The following is a 14,876-nucleotide window of genomic DNA, read 5'->3' on the forward strand; positions in this document are numbered from 1 at the left end:
CAGACATCTTTAAATATTACCCTAATTCCCTTAAAAAAGAGAATGATTTTCTTTCTGAGCAGTATGAAGTATGAAACTAAAATAGCAGGTTTTATAGGTGTGTACTAGGCTAATGGCCCTGGAGCCTTTACAAACCTAGCCCATAGATGTGCACTGGCATCGTGCCGCCCAGTGTTAGTTATCAGTGCCTCTATCAAGCGGAGCCACTGGAGTGATCCCCAGGGTGAACTTTCTATTTCTCATCCACTCGTCAAGATTTCTCTTAAAGAGGTCCAGTGAGGTGCTCTGCTTAACATGTATGTGGAGTTTGTTCCAGAGCATGCGCAGTCTCTGGCTTATAAAGCTGTCCCTCCAGCATGTTCTGCTGATTTTGGTAATGAGGTTGAGGTCTCTGGAGCATGTGGTATGGAGGAAGTGGGACTTCTTTAGATGTAGCATCCCTAACAGAGCTGGGTCAGACGTGGCTTTGTAACTCAAGCAGAGATCGCCTCTTAGTAGACGATATGAGACAGAGAATAGCTGGAATTTTTTAGTCTGTCCATGTAGGGCAAGTGTTTAAGGGCTAGGATCCTCTTTCTGAGGTACTTTTGTGGCCTCTCTAGCTGTTGCAGGTGTCCAGTGAGGTACATGCCAAATGGGACATTATACTCAATGATTGGTCTAATGAGGGAAGAGTAGAGACAGAGAGAGATGATGACCTCTTTCTTCCTGGATCCAAAACCCTTGGTAATGAGATGTGCCATATAGACCTTCTGACAACAGTGGCAATGTAGTAGTCGAAGGAGAGGTTGCTGTCAACCTGTGTCCTCAGATCTCTTATAACATCTTCAGTGTTCAGTGGGCTCCCATCAGTGTGATAATTTGTGGGAACTGAGTTTTTCCCAAAGGGGATGACGATGCATTTTTTGGCATTAAGCTTAAGGCCATGGTTACGATACCAGTCATCTGTCTCAGTGCAGCTTTTCTGTAGGATGTCTGCATCACTTGTGGAGTTAATAATGGCTCCCAGCTTGCAGTCGTCTGTGAACTTGGCCAGCCAGTCTCTCTGTGTTGGCCTGGACTTCTGAGAAGAAGAACAATTACTTTAATAGGCAATTAGTGTCTTTTTGGTCAAGTCCAAGACTCGGGTCCCTCACTTTCAACATCAAGAACTCCAGCTATCCAGATAGCAGTATCATGTTTTGGTTTGTAACTCTTAAGTTTTTTACTGCACTAAGTTGAGACACATGAACATGGATTCAAGTCATGAAGCGAGTATTTCCTTCAGAAAATAAAGTACAAAAGGACATACTGCCTACTTGATTTTTTTTTTTTTTTTTGCGGCTTCTTAATGAGTGACATAGTGCAGTAGTTTGATTTCAAGAACAAATCAAGTGCTATTTGCTAGGGAACTCCAACAAGACTGCAAAAGAGTTGAAAATGCCAGATATGGGTGGAGCTCTCCTTAGAAAGGTAGTCAGAAATTGGTATTGTTAAGACAAATTTAGAATGGGTGACAATTAATATTCTTCAAATGATGACACAGGTTCCTATCTCTGTCAGCAGATCATCTAAATGCTTTATTTATTTGCACAGTGCCCTGCTGAAGCAGGGCAGCAGTGTACTGGAATACGTTCCGAGCAATACAAACTGCTGCTTTATGTTGCACATTCACATGCTTAAGCACTAGGAGGTATGCCATATTACATTACACATGTAGGCAACTGGATCTTCATTAAAATTGTAAAGTTTATTATCTTACTTAAAAAAAATAACAGAATTAATAATTTGGCTACTTGTCTTCTTTGGTGGCCAAAGTTCTAGTTTTTTTTTAAGCAAGTTAATAAACTTGGTAGTTTTAACAAAGCTCCCGTTGCCAATGTGTGTAATACAGTGTTGTTTTAAGTTTAATTTGGCAACCTGTGGAGGTGGAAACAGACTTGCTCATGACTGTGAGGTTTGCTGTCTGCAAGTAAGTTATACATACAATTCAAGTACAGTAAGAATTTTTTTTCATAATGTGGAGCTGCTGTCTCTTCACATTATTTTGTATACTTTTAATACAACGGCATGCATGATTTCATTTCACAGCTGTAATTGTTACATTTGCTAATCTAGACATACATACCACTGATACCCAAACAGTCAACACCCATGCTTTTTAATGAACTGAAAAGCAATGACTCAATCCCTATGCAACAGTTATTATATAAAACCGAAAATCATCAATATTTTAGTCTTTTTCTATGGTCTCAAACAATTCTTCCTTACCTTGTAGTACCGGTTAGTAGTGTCATTATGGAAGAGAATTAAACACTTGCAATCTAATCTCCAATAGTGGCGTTTTCTCTAGGAAAAAAAAAGAACAACAGGTTAAATAAGACACTGACAGCACTAGCTGTTAAGAAATAAATCAGTGAAAACAAATGATTGAGGTCTCATTAAAAACTCAGTAACAAAGTACATTCTTATTGTATGAACTGACTAATGAATCACCATTTGACAAAATTTTAGGAGACCCTAATTCAGCCTTGCCCACGTACCTGTCTCGGTGCATGCTGATACACAAACATGCTGGCTATATAAATACATGCATCTCTAAAACTATCAATTGCCTTTTATGTCACTATTGGCATCTCCCATCAAATCATAGAACAACAATACACTTGCCAATATAGAGGGCAGTGCAACACAGGTGGATGGAGGCAAATTATTCCTGACACTGCAAGAGGGGCTCTTTCATTTATCAGGTGCTATGATAAGAAATAGCTGTTGCACATGCTTCATCTCTAGGGAATGGAGGAGTAAAATGGTAATCCCTCCTCATAAAGGGGGACCATCAACAGACTTAGAGAAGTACAGACCCACATGTTTGACTAGTCTTATATGCAATGCCATGGAAAGAATTATCAAAGACATTATAAACAAAGATATAGGAAATCTTCAAACATTGGACCCTTTCCAGTTTAGTTTTGTCAAGGGCAAGTCATGTTTACTAAACCTGGTGGACTTCACAGAGAAGGTCACTACAGCCATGGACAAGGACAAAATGGTGCACTCTGTCTACCATGACCTGGCAAAAGTATTTAACACAATACCTTATTTGAGTAGTCTAGACAAACTCACAAATTTAGGCATAAACTCCTATGTCACCTAATGACAGCCTAATGACTCATGCACAGGATATACAAAGTCAGAGTGTGGGAATCCACCTTCATCTACAGGTCTGGTACTAGTGGATTCCCACAGAAAGTACAGTTGTGTACAGTTACTATAAATGTAGATGTTCAAGTGTATTCACTGTTGCAGTCATCACATTTGGGTTATCTGCTTGCAGTAGCCCTCAGTCGGCCTGATTAACAAAGTCTTGGGTCCTGCGTAGGATGCTGTCTCTTCTTCTGTGACGTCAGGTAGTCAGGGGTATAAAACATGCAGCCAACGCCATTACATCAGTTTTTCCTGCCCCAGATGTCAGGTGCCACCTTAATGGGAAACAATAATATATATATATATATATATATATATATATATATATATATATATATATATATATATACACATACACAAGGATATACCTCTAATAAAAAAGCAAATACACCAAAAAGCTTTTGAGCATAGTAAAGGAGAGTAGAGGTATAGCCAAAAAAATCAGGGGACTGGAGGGAGGGTAACCAGGACTGCAACAGTGAATACACTCGAACATCTACATTTATGGTAAGTGTACACAACTGTACTATGTTCTTCATGTTTCACTGTTGCAGACATCACATTTGGGTAGATTCCCAAAGCTAAGGATGGGAGGAGGAATTTAGACAGCATTAGGACCAGCTATAAGGCCCTGCAAGACTGCAGTGGCAAAGCCAGCTCTGGATTTAGAGAAAATTGGCAAATGGCAATCCTTGGTGAAAGTATATACAAAAACTCCAGGTAGCAGCTTCTAGGATGTCCCTGGTAGGGACACCTCTGAGAAAGGCTGTAGAGGTAGATGCAGCCCTGGTTGAATGGGGTCTGATCCCCTGAGGAATAGGTTTTTCATGGTGCTTATGGCAGAAATGAATGAATGACCTATCCATTTAGAAATGGTTTGCTTTGAAATAGCCTTCTCCTCTGCCCCTGCAGCAAATGCCACCAGCAGTTGTTCAGATTTCCTTTGAGGTTTAGTCCTGTCCAAGTAAAATCTAAGGAATGCAGTATCCGTTCCCCTTTGTTCTGTGGATTAGGAAAGAATGTCAGCAAATGAATGGACTGATTAAGAGACACACTGGATACCACCTTGGGCATGAAGGAGGGATTGGTTCTGAGGGACACTCTGTCTGCATGAAAGATGATGAAAGGCTCCACACTGCCATAAGGGCCTGTAATTCAGATACCCTTCTTGCAGAAGTGATTGCTAAAAGGAAAGCTGTTTTCCAAGAAAGGAATTTTAAATCTGCAGTAGCAGCTGGCTCGAAAGGAGGAAGAGTGAGTTTCTTCAATACAAAGTTAAGGTCCCAGGCTGGAGTTGAGACTCTCCTGGGTGGTCTTAAATGTTTGGCCCATCTGAGGAACTGCTTGAGCAGTGGATGAGAGAAGAGGAGAAGTTCTGTGTTATAATGAGCTGAAATGGCTGAGGCGTGAATTTTGATGAAGGAAAAAGAAGGGACCTTGTGAAGCATCTCAGTTAAGTATTGTAGAATCTGAGGTAAGATGGGCGCTGCTGTGCTCATCCCTTGAGATTGGTTCCAGGCACAGAATCCTTTCCATTTTTTAGCATAAGATTTTCTAGTACTAGGCCTCCTTGCCTCTAAAATGATATCCATCAATGGTTTACTGAGGGATGGTAAAGGAGAGATTATGTAATTAGCCAGGCTGCAAGTTTCAGGGTTTGAAGCTGAGGGTGCAGAATCTGGTTCTCCTGTTGAGACAACAGGGTAGGGGTCTGAGGCAGGTGCCAAGGGGCCAACAGTGACACACTGCGCCAGAAGGGGTAACAGTGTTAGCATGGCCAGTCTGGTGCAATCAATATAGTCCTTGGTTTGTCCTGTTTGATCTTTAGTAGTACTTGGAGAGGAGAGACAGAGGAGGAAAGACATAAACTGATAGGTTTTTCCAGCTGAAAGACAGAGCATCCACTTTCCAAGCTTGTTTGTGGGGAGTCCTTGTGCAAAATTCATCTAATTGGTAGTTCTGAGGAGAGACAAACAGGTCTATATCTGGGCTCCCCCATTTGCTTGTCAACATGTTGAAAGTCTTTGGTTCCAGTTTCCACTCGTGTGGGTCCATGAGGTTTCTGCTTAGTCCGTCTGCCACTGTATTTAGCTTTCCTGACAGGAATTGAGCTTGTAGATGCACATGGTAGCTCAAGGCTGTGTTCCACAGTGCCATGGCTAGTCTGCAGAGGGGGTAAGAATGGGTGCCCCCCTGCTTGTTTATGTACCACATAACAGTGGTGTTGTCCATCTTTACCATTAATTGTCCTGGAAGAATGTGGTCCTTGAAGGCTATCAGAGCATTCTGTACAGCTAACTTTTTTTTGATTGATATGCAGGTGTATTTGACTTGGGTTACATTTTCCCTGAATGCACTTCCCTGCCAGGTGAGCCCTCCCATGCATAGTCTGATGTGTCTGCTGTTAGGGTATGGGTGGCAGGGGGTAGATTGAATGGTAGTCCCTTGTTTTGGTGGCAGGCCTCTGCCCACCAAAAGAACTCTAACTGTAAGCAAGGTATGATAGGAATCATTGCTTCTAGATCCTGAGAATGTTGACACCATAGGCTTTTTAGACACCACTGTAGTTTCCTCATATGCAGTCTTGCATATGGAGTTAGAAGAATGCAGGAGGCCATGAGCTCCAAGGCTTGCAGTATTTGCCTTGCAGATAGCAGGGTTTTTGTGGCCCCCAGTTTGAAGTAGGTTGTCAAATGAATTTGTTTCTCTGTCGTGAGGAAAGCCATCTGGGAAGTTGTATTCAAGCTTGCTCCCAGGAATATAATTTGTTGATAGGGTATCAGGTGTGATTTCTTTTCATTTATGGTGTACCCCAGACACGTTAGCTTCCTTTGTACAAAAGCCAGATGATTCAAAAGTATGCCCTGGCTTTCTGCCTGAATTAGACAATCGTCCAGGTATGGGTATATTTGAATATTTAGTTGCCTGCAAAATGCAATGACTGAAACTAGGCACTTTGTGAATATCCTGGGCACAGTAGATAAGCCAAAGGGCAGTGCAGAGAACTGATAGTGCATGTAGCCTGCTTTGAAGTGTAGGTATCTTCTGCAAGATTCCCTGATTGGGATGTGCAGATATGCTTCCTTTAAATCGAGTGTTGCCAACCAGGCATCTTTGCCTAGCATAGGAAGCCACTGGTGGAGAGTTAGCATTTTGAACTTTGGAATCATCTAAAAAGTGCTAGAAGTCTAAACCTCAAAATGCACTCTCACGAGGCACTCCTAAAAATGGAGAACATCAATATCTGTGCAGTAACTGAGACCTGGTTCAAGGCTCCAGAGAGCACCCCTGCAATACCAGGCTACAACTCTTACCACACTTTTCGGCCACCAAACCAGGACCGAAACACTAAAGGTGGAGGAGTGTCAATATTCACCAAGGATATTCACACCACCAGGCTAGTTGGCCAACACAATGTGTCTGAAATTCTCCAAGTGCAACTAACACTAGGTAAGACTGCAATCCAAATTGTAGCTTGCTACAGATCCCCCACCATACCCCAAGATTCTCACTACACCTTTCTAAACATACTGGAAAATATTAAGATAGAACCAAACACCCTAATACTGGGTGATTTTAACTACTCTGCCATTAACTGGGAAAACTACTCATGTCCCAACACCTTTGCAGCGGTTCTTGGAATTCATAAATTCCAACCCTGAATCAACTAATCCATAGTCCCACCAGGGCTCCAATATCCTAGACCTGGTCATTACCAACATGGGAAATCAATGCTCCATACCTATGGTCACCCCTCGTTAGTCAGGTCTGACCATAAGCTAATCACCCTTAACATCCACATCCCACCCCCACCCCCCAGTAACGAAACCACCATAAAAACTTCTCCAAAGCCAACTTCATGCTACTCAAGTCAGAAGTGACAAACTTCATGACACCCATGCAGACGGAACTGAAAGTTCAACTGCTGAATCCTACACTAAGGCACTGTATGAGCACATCCACTCATGCATGAATCGTGCCATCCCAAATAGAACCAAAATGCTCTCATCCAAAAAAGAAAGCCAATCTGGTGGTCCCCTGCCATAAACAAACTTTACAACAAAAGGAAGAAACTTTTGCAGAAAAGAGGAAAATCCCAGGATGCAAAAAGCTCCCTTACTAGCCTCAGTAAGAAACTGAGATGCCTCATAAAATCCTCCAAAGCTAGTTACGAAAATAAAATTGCTAAAGATTCCAAAGACAACCACAAAGCATTCTATAACTATGTCAAGAATCTAAATGGCAATGCTCAGATCTGCTCTGAGCTAAAACAGAATGGCATTAAATATACTGATCCGAAGGATATTGCCAATATCCTGGCAGATCGATTCAGTGCCAACTTCACCCCCTCTCACCCCTAAATGGCCCATCTCAATACCAGAAGATTGCCAAATTCCAGTAATAACAGCCACACAGGTACAAAGCACTCTCTAAAGCCAAGAATACAGCATCCATGGGACCAGATGACATCCCGGGCTGTGTACTACATGAACTACAATATGAACTGGCACCTCACCTAAATGTCATGTTTAATCATAGCCTCACCTCAGGTTTCATGCCCACTGAGTGGCGCAGAGCTACAGTTATCTCAATCCACAAGGGGGGATCCACCTTGGATCCCGGAAACTACCGTCCCATCAGTCTGACAAGCCTTATCTGCAAGGCCATGGAGCGTATTATCATGGAGCTTATAAACAAAGACATTGGCAACCTTCAAACACTGGACCCCACCCAGTTTGGGTTTGTGAAGGGCCGATCTTGTCTCCTGAACCTGACTGACTTCTTTGAATCAGTCTCCAGAGCCATGGACAAGGGTAAGGTGGTCCACACAGCCTATCTAGACCTTGCCAAGGCCTTTGACACCATCCCCCACTCTGGAATCATAGATAAACTTACTAAGTTGGGCATTAATCCCTATGTCACCCAATGGGTTGCTAAATGGCTTACTGATAGAACCCACACTGTAAAAGTAGCCAACTCCAAATCCAGCTCCAGACAAGTGACAAGTGGAGTACCTCGGGGTTCAGTCCTGGGGCCGCTCTTGTTTGGCATCTACTTCTCTGAAGTACAGGTCAACACTAAGGGACTCTGGCTAACAAAGTTTGCAGATGACTGCAAACTGGGAGCCATTATTGAATCCGCAAATGATGTGGATACTCTACAAAAGGGCCTTACAGAAACAGATGCTTGGTGCCAGAGCCATGGGCTCAAGCTCAATGCCAAGAAATGTATTGTTATCCCCTTTGGGAAAAACATGTATCCATGAATTACCATATAGGTGGCAGTACACTAAACACAGAAAGTGTGATAAGAGACTTAGGGACACAGGTGGACAGTGGTCTCACCTTCGATAATCACATCGCCACAACAGTCAGGAAATCCTTCTATGTGGCACACCTCATCACGAAGGGCTTTTCATCCAGAAAAAAGGAGGTCATTGTCCCACTGTACTCATCCCTCATTAGACCCATTATAGAATACAACGCCCCATTTGGTATGTACCTCTCAAGACATCTGCAACAACTGGAAAGGCCTCAAAAATACCTCACTAAAAGAATCACAGGCCTAAAGCAGATGCCCTATGCTGACCGCCTTAAAAAACTCCAGCTATACTCTGTCACATATCGTCTACTCAGAGGCGATCTCTGCATAACATACAAGGCCATGTCAAACCCAGAGCTGTTGGACATGCTACACTTAAAGAAATCCCAATCTCTCAGAGCTACACGCTCCAGGGATCTAAACCTTGTCATCACAACAAACAAAACATGCTGGAGGGATAGGTTCCTGACCCAGAGACTCCCCAGACTCTGGAATAGATTGCCCATACATGTCAAGCAGAGTGCCTCTTTGGACCTCTTCAAGAGGAACCTTGACGATTGGATGGGAGAAAGGAAATTCACCCCAGGGATCACGTCAGTCACCCTGCTAGACAGGGGTCCAGGAAAGTAAATAATGTGGGAAGAAATAGCCAGGGAATTGTTATGGCTAGGCTTGTATAGGCCCTAGGGCTGACAGCCTAGTACCAACCTATGAACCTAAGTGTTTAAAGTAGACAGGTCCAGGATAGGATGCCAAGAATGGTCTTTTCTGGGTACCAGGAAAAGTCTTGAGTAGAAACCTTGTCCCTTTTTCTCTTCTGGTACAGTTTGAATAGCCTTTATGCTTGAGAGAGAGAGTACTTGCTTTTGAGCCTCTGCCCACTGACTTGGGGGTAGATCTGACCAACAGTTTGGGGTTGGTAATGTGTGGAAGTGAAATCTGTATCCTGGGAAACTATATTTAAAACCCATTTGTCCTGGGTAATGAGTTCCCAGTTTTTTGCATGTAGAGCAATCTTTCCCCCCAAAGGGGCAGTCAGTTGAAAAGTGCTTAGAAGTTTTAAAGTTAAGTCATTGAGACAGTTTACCATAGGGAGGAGTTTTACTACACCCAGATTTGGAAGTGGGCCCCCCCCCCCCACTGCTTAGTCCTGTGCATACCCTGGGACTGAAGCCTGGGTGTTCTGCTGGATCTGGGTTTGGACTGCAAAGGCCTGGAAGAGGCTGGAAAGGACCAATTCTTAGAGGGCCAATGCCTACTAAATCTTGGATGTTGTACTTGTAAGAAATCTTTAACAGTTTGCATAGATTTAACTTTTTCCTCCATCTTTTTAAGAACTTCTTCTGCCTTGTTGTCAAACAGGCAATCTTGATTTAAGGGAGCATCCAGTAATTTAGCTTTAACATGATTTGGCAAGGATTGTTCCTTAAGCCAAGCATGCCTTCTAAGTACAGACCCACTGACAGCAGCCCTGCAAGATGCCTCTAGTGAATCAAAACCACATTGCAAAGTATGTTTTTCAACTTGTTCAGCAGAATGCATTAAATCCTGTAAATCCTTATTTTCAGCACAATCAGTAATCAACATCATTTTCTGTCTAAGCAATCCAATAATATGTCGTTGATACTTTAACATATGAAACTGGCAGCTTAAGGCCCTAATGGCCAAGGTTGCAGAATTGTATACCTTCTAACCCCATCTATCCAGCGCCCTGGAGCCCCTATCAGAGGGGGTAGGATTTTTGGCAGTAGTAGCTTTAATGCCCTTGGGTCCCTGTGAATTGGTCTCAGGATCTGCAGTAGGATTTTTGAAAAGGAACTTGTGGGAGTCAGGAACCCTGTAATATCTATCAGGTTTTCTGGGAAGCAGGAGGTAAAGAGTCAGGGGCCAAGCTAGACTCCGAAAAGGCATCATCAACAATGTCTAGTACAGGAGGGATAGCTAAAGGCCTGTGCTGGGGCAGGAGTAAGAAATCCGTAAGCCTCTTTTTAGAATCAGAGAAATCCTGACTTTCCCAACGAAAATGCTCCCTAAGAGTATGCAAGGTTTCACTAAAAGAGAAATCCTCTGGGGGGGAAGCAGAGGGAATACAGTCCTCAGGACCAGAATCCTCATAGGTAGATAAGGTAAATCCTGGTCATCAGAGGAAACAGAAATTTCAGAATCCTGGTCAGAAGTATCATAAGCAAACTCAGTCCTAGGTCTCTTAGAGGGGGGAAGGTTGGTTTCCCCTGATTAAAGTAATAAGGTCTTCAGCCATTCTTATCATTTGTTTTTCAGGCATAGAGGCCTGACCATGCAGTCTGGGTGTTGGTTTTCTAGGCATGGTTCGAGTTTTAGGCCTTGAAGAAGAAGATGGCATCGGTTTAATATGCAAGTCAGTAGGCCTGAATACACCCTCAGAAGCCAGTGCCTGCACAGGCCGCTGTGTTCCAGAGCCATCTGGAACCATCCAAGGTAGAGACATCCGCAGGTTCCACAGTTGAAGCATCTCGCGGCATACCGGACTCCGAATGGATCTCAGTAGAGGCCTGCGAATCTGAAGTAGTGGGTATCAGGGGCTGTGAAAGCGCCTCACTGAGTACCGGCGAACTGGCGGCTGGTTTAGGAGAAGTGTCGTCGGCAGCTTTGGACCTAGGTGGCCTGTCTCTGTCTTTGTGTTTTTTTGGAATGTTGGTAGTCGGATGGCTTACCGAAGACATATCTGGATAATTGAACCGAGCACCAAAATATTTAGAAGTGAAAATATACCGACGACGGATAGTTCGTTGTTTAAATAAGGCAAAAAACCGAGAGCAAAGTACGTTGTGGTCAGGGCCTAGGCAAGGAACAAGTACAAATAAAAATCTTTATGAGGTATTTGCTTTCCACAAGAAATGCAATTATTTACTTTTACTGACATCGGTTTAGAGCAAGAAAAAGTTTTCCCAATGGAGTACTTAGCTTTTAGCTGAAGACTTTGGTTCTGAAACTCGAAAACGAAAATTTCAGGAGTCGGCCGTTCGGCACTTGTGAACTGCTTCTGCTTTGGGCACTGCACGGCAAGAAAGACTGATGTAATGGCGTTGACTGCATGTTTTATACCCCTGACTACCTGACGTCATGGAAGAAGAGACAGCAACCGACGCAGGACCCAAGACTTTGATAATCAGGCCAACTGAGGGCTACTGCAAGCAAGCAGATAACCCAAATGTGATGACTGCAACAGTGAAACACGAAGAACATCTTGTTATTGGGCCCTCTCCTGTTTGGAATATACTTCTCAGAAGTCAAGGCAAATGCAGAGGGTTTATGGCTGAGCAAATCTGCTGACCACTGCAAGCTGGGTGCAACCACTGAATCCGCCAAAGATGTAGATATTCTCCAGGAGGGTCTGACACAGACAAATAATGGGTGCCAGAGTTACTGCCTAAAACTCAATGCAAAAAATGCATAATTATACCCTTTAGGAAGATGACTATACTTGCAAATTATGACATTGATGATAATTCCTAAGAGTGCATCCAGTGGTAAGGGACTTGGAAACTCAGGTTGACAGCAACCCGTACTTTGATTGCCATGTGTCCATGAAGGGAAGAAAAATCTTTTTACTTGACACAACTTATAAGGTATGGCACCCAGATCTAAGGAGATCATAGTCCCATTATACTCGGTCCTAATTAGACCAATAATAGAGAACAATGCACCCTTCGGCATGTACCTGTCCAGGTATTTGCAATAGTTGCAGCGGCCACAGAGGCTCCTTACTAAAAGAGTACAGGGTGTAAATAACATGTCCTATGTAGACCACCTCAAAGCCCTGTCTGTACTAGGTCTCATACAGACTACCAAGGGGGAGATCTATGTCTCACTTGCAAGACATTTTACACGTTCAAAACAAACATCACTAAAATTACCCAATCTAAGGATCTAACTCTTGCCCGTGCCATAAAATATGTTGGTGGGACAGGTATGTGTATAATGATTATCCCCATTCTGGAACAGACTACTCATTCATGTGGAGATCTCTTCCTAATCATATTCAAACTCAGTTTGAACCAATGGAGTATCTGCAAATTCACTCCTGACTTATTGCCTGTATCCCCCTTATGGATAGGGGCAGCTTGTAGATGCCCCAAGACACAGGCATATACCAAAGCCATTTTAGTCCTGAGCAATGATAACTGGGAAAACTGGGGCATAAATGGTTAGGCTTAAGAGGCTTTAAGCCCGTTAGCCTAGTAACTTCCTATGATCCTGTGATCTTACATCTAACATTGAGGAACCTCTCAATGGCTCCTTGGTTAAAATGAATCCCAAGTAGTAAGTGGTACGGTAGAAAGAACATGAGGACTGCACAAGCAAGGAGTTCAGACAACTGAGCCTTGTTTTCCCAAACATGCAACTTCCATAGTCACTGTCAAGCAATAATGTCTGGAAAAGGTGTACATGAAAGACCACATAGCAGTGGCATACATTTCTGCAGTAGAAACATTCTTATACCAAGCACTGGAGATAGCCATTTCTCCACTGAGCTCTGTTCACATTACTTATTTGTCAGTGGCTGGCAGCCTAATTACTAAACAGCAATGCAGCCGGCTAAAAAAAAATAAATGAAAGCAATGTAGCTGGCAGTACACAAGGAAAGTATCTTACAGAAGAAGTGGATTAGCTCTTCTCTGTCAGGTGCAATGGGAACACTATAATTACTGTTTATAACTGTACATAAATGTTTTTATATTGTGTCACTGTTCCTGATATATAATGTACATTATATATCAGGATCAGTGACATATATTGTGTATTATTCACAATTACTTTATCATAACAGAATGTAAATATTGGTCTTACTGCTCTTTGCCACCTAATCCCATTGTATTTTTTATTTTATTTTACATTTGTTGACCGGGCTAGTCCAGCTAGATATATGTCCATTTTCAGTGGAGGCCCTGGGAGAAAAGCTCCAACGGTTATAACAAGTATAGGGAATACAAAAAATAACAAAGCAAAACAAAACAAAAATTGAGCATAAAAGATAATCAGACTTTAGTATAGGTAATTTACATATCAGAGGAAATATACATAACAAGATAGTATTCCTAAAAAAAGTTATTAAATAATTGCAATACGCAATTTGATAATATGAAAACGTAGTGTAAATAATACATAGTCATACTAATATCGATGTCAAAATTTTTTTTTTTTTTTTTAGTATATATGAGATAAGTTATATCCACAAGGATGTTATGTCAGTGGGGATCAGTCAGGATGTAGTATAGAGAGAAGGAAGTATTGTGGTAGAGGAAAGGAGGAAGAAAGGTTAATCAGGGTTGGTACAGGAGCAAAGCCAGTGTTTATTAAGATGGATTCTCAGTTGTTTTTTAAAGAGTGGAAGAGTGGACAAAGATGCGATATTGGGTGGAAGTTTGTTCCACATTTTGCCAACTGAGTTGAAAAAAAGACAATCTCCTGCAGCATTATTGGGTTTGGTACTATTAACTAGTAGTTTATCTGAAGAACGTAGTTGTTTCAGGTTGTTGTAGGGAGTAAGGAGGTTAGAGAGTATTGGTGTTTTGGATGGTTGATACAGAATGTTGTGAGCTATTAAGAGCTGTTGATAAATATGCTTGTTAGGAAGTTCAAGCCAGTTTAGTTGTTTTAAGTTCAGGCAGTGGTGTGTTCTAAACTGGGATCCTGTGGCAAATCGAGCAATATTATGGTAAAATGAAGCAAGTTTCTTAAGGTTACTTTTAGAGAGATTAGTGTAAATAGGGGAAGCATATAGAAGGGTAGAGAGGAGGTGAGATTGGGCTAAGGTGGTCCAGGCTTCAGGTGTAAGGAAGGATTTGATTCTGTAAAGGGATCCAATCTTTTTGTTACCTACTTTTATTGTGTTGTTGATGTGACAATCAAAGTTAAGATTATTGTCAATAGTAATACCTAGTAGTTTTGTAGAAGAATCAGGAGTAATATGAGTGTTATCAGTGGAAGTAATAGAGAAGTTTAGGGAAGTAGATTTGCGGGTAGGTGAGAACAGTAGTAATTTGTTTTTCTTGGGGTTAAGGAGTAGACAACGGTCAGAGAACCACTGTTCAACAGTGGTAAAGGTTTTTGGGTAAGAGGTTGGAGTTCAGCTTGGGAAGAAGCAGTGCAGATTATAGTGGAATCATCTGCATATTGTATGCAAGTGGTGTTAGGGATAGCTGATTGGAGGTCATTAATAAAGATAGAAAATAGAAGTGGGCCTAGGATAGACCCTTGAGGTACTTCTATAGAGATAGGAAGGAGGGTAGATAGTGAACTTTTCCAGAGTACTGCCTGCAGATGATTTTCAAGATAAGAAGTAAACCAAGTTAAGGAGGAGGGATCAACTGCATGAGATTTTAGTA

General features: G+C 42.2%; 1 protein-coding gene across 1 annotated transcript in view; it reads right to left on the reverse strand.

Annotated features, from left to right (window-relative positions):
* The window catches only part of PRKD2 (protein kinase D2), a 3,293,129-nt gene that overhangs the window by 1,402,163 nt on the left and 1,876,090 nt on the right, over positions 1-14,876 (reverse strand). The window contains exon 9 of the mRNA XM_044081637.1: positions 2,251-2,328. Within this exon, the coding sequence (XP_043937572.1) occupies positions 2,251-2,328 (78 nt within the window). The remainder of the gene's footprint in view (positions 1-2,250; positions 2,329-14,876) is intronic.

Source organism: Protopterus annectens, chromosome 1.part0, assembly GCF_019279795.1.
Source record: "Protopterus annectens isolate FY-2018-M chromosome 1.part0, PAN1.0, whole genome shotgun sequence".
NCBI lineage: Eukaryota > Metazoa > Chordata > Ceratodontiformes > Protopteridae > Protopterus > Protopterus annectens.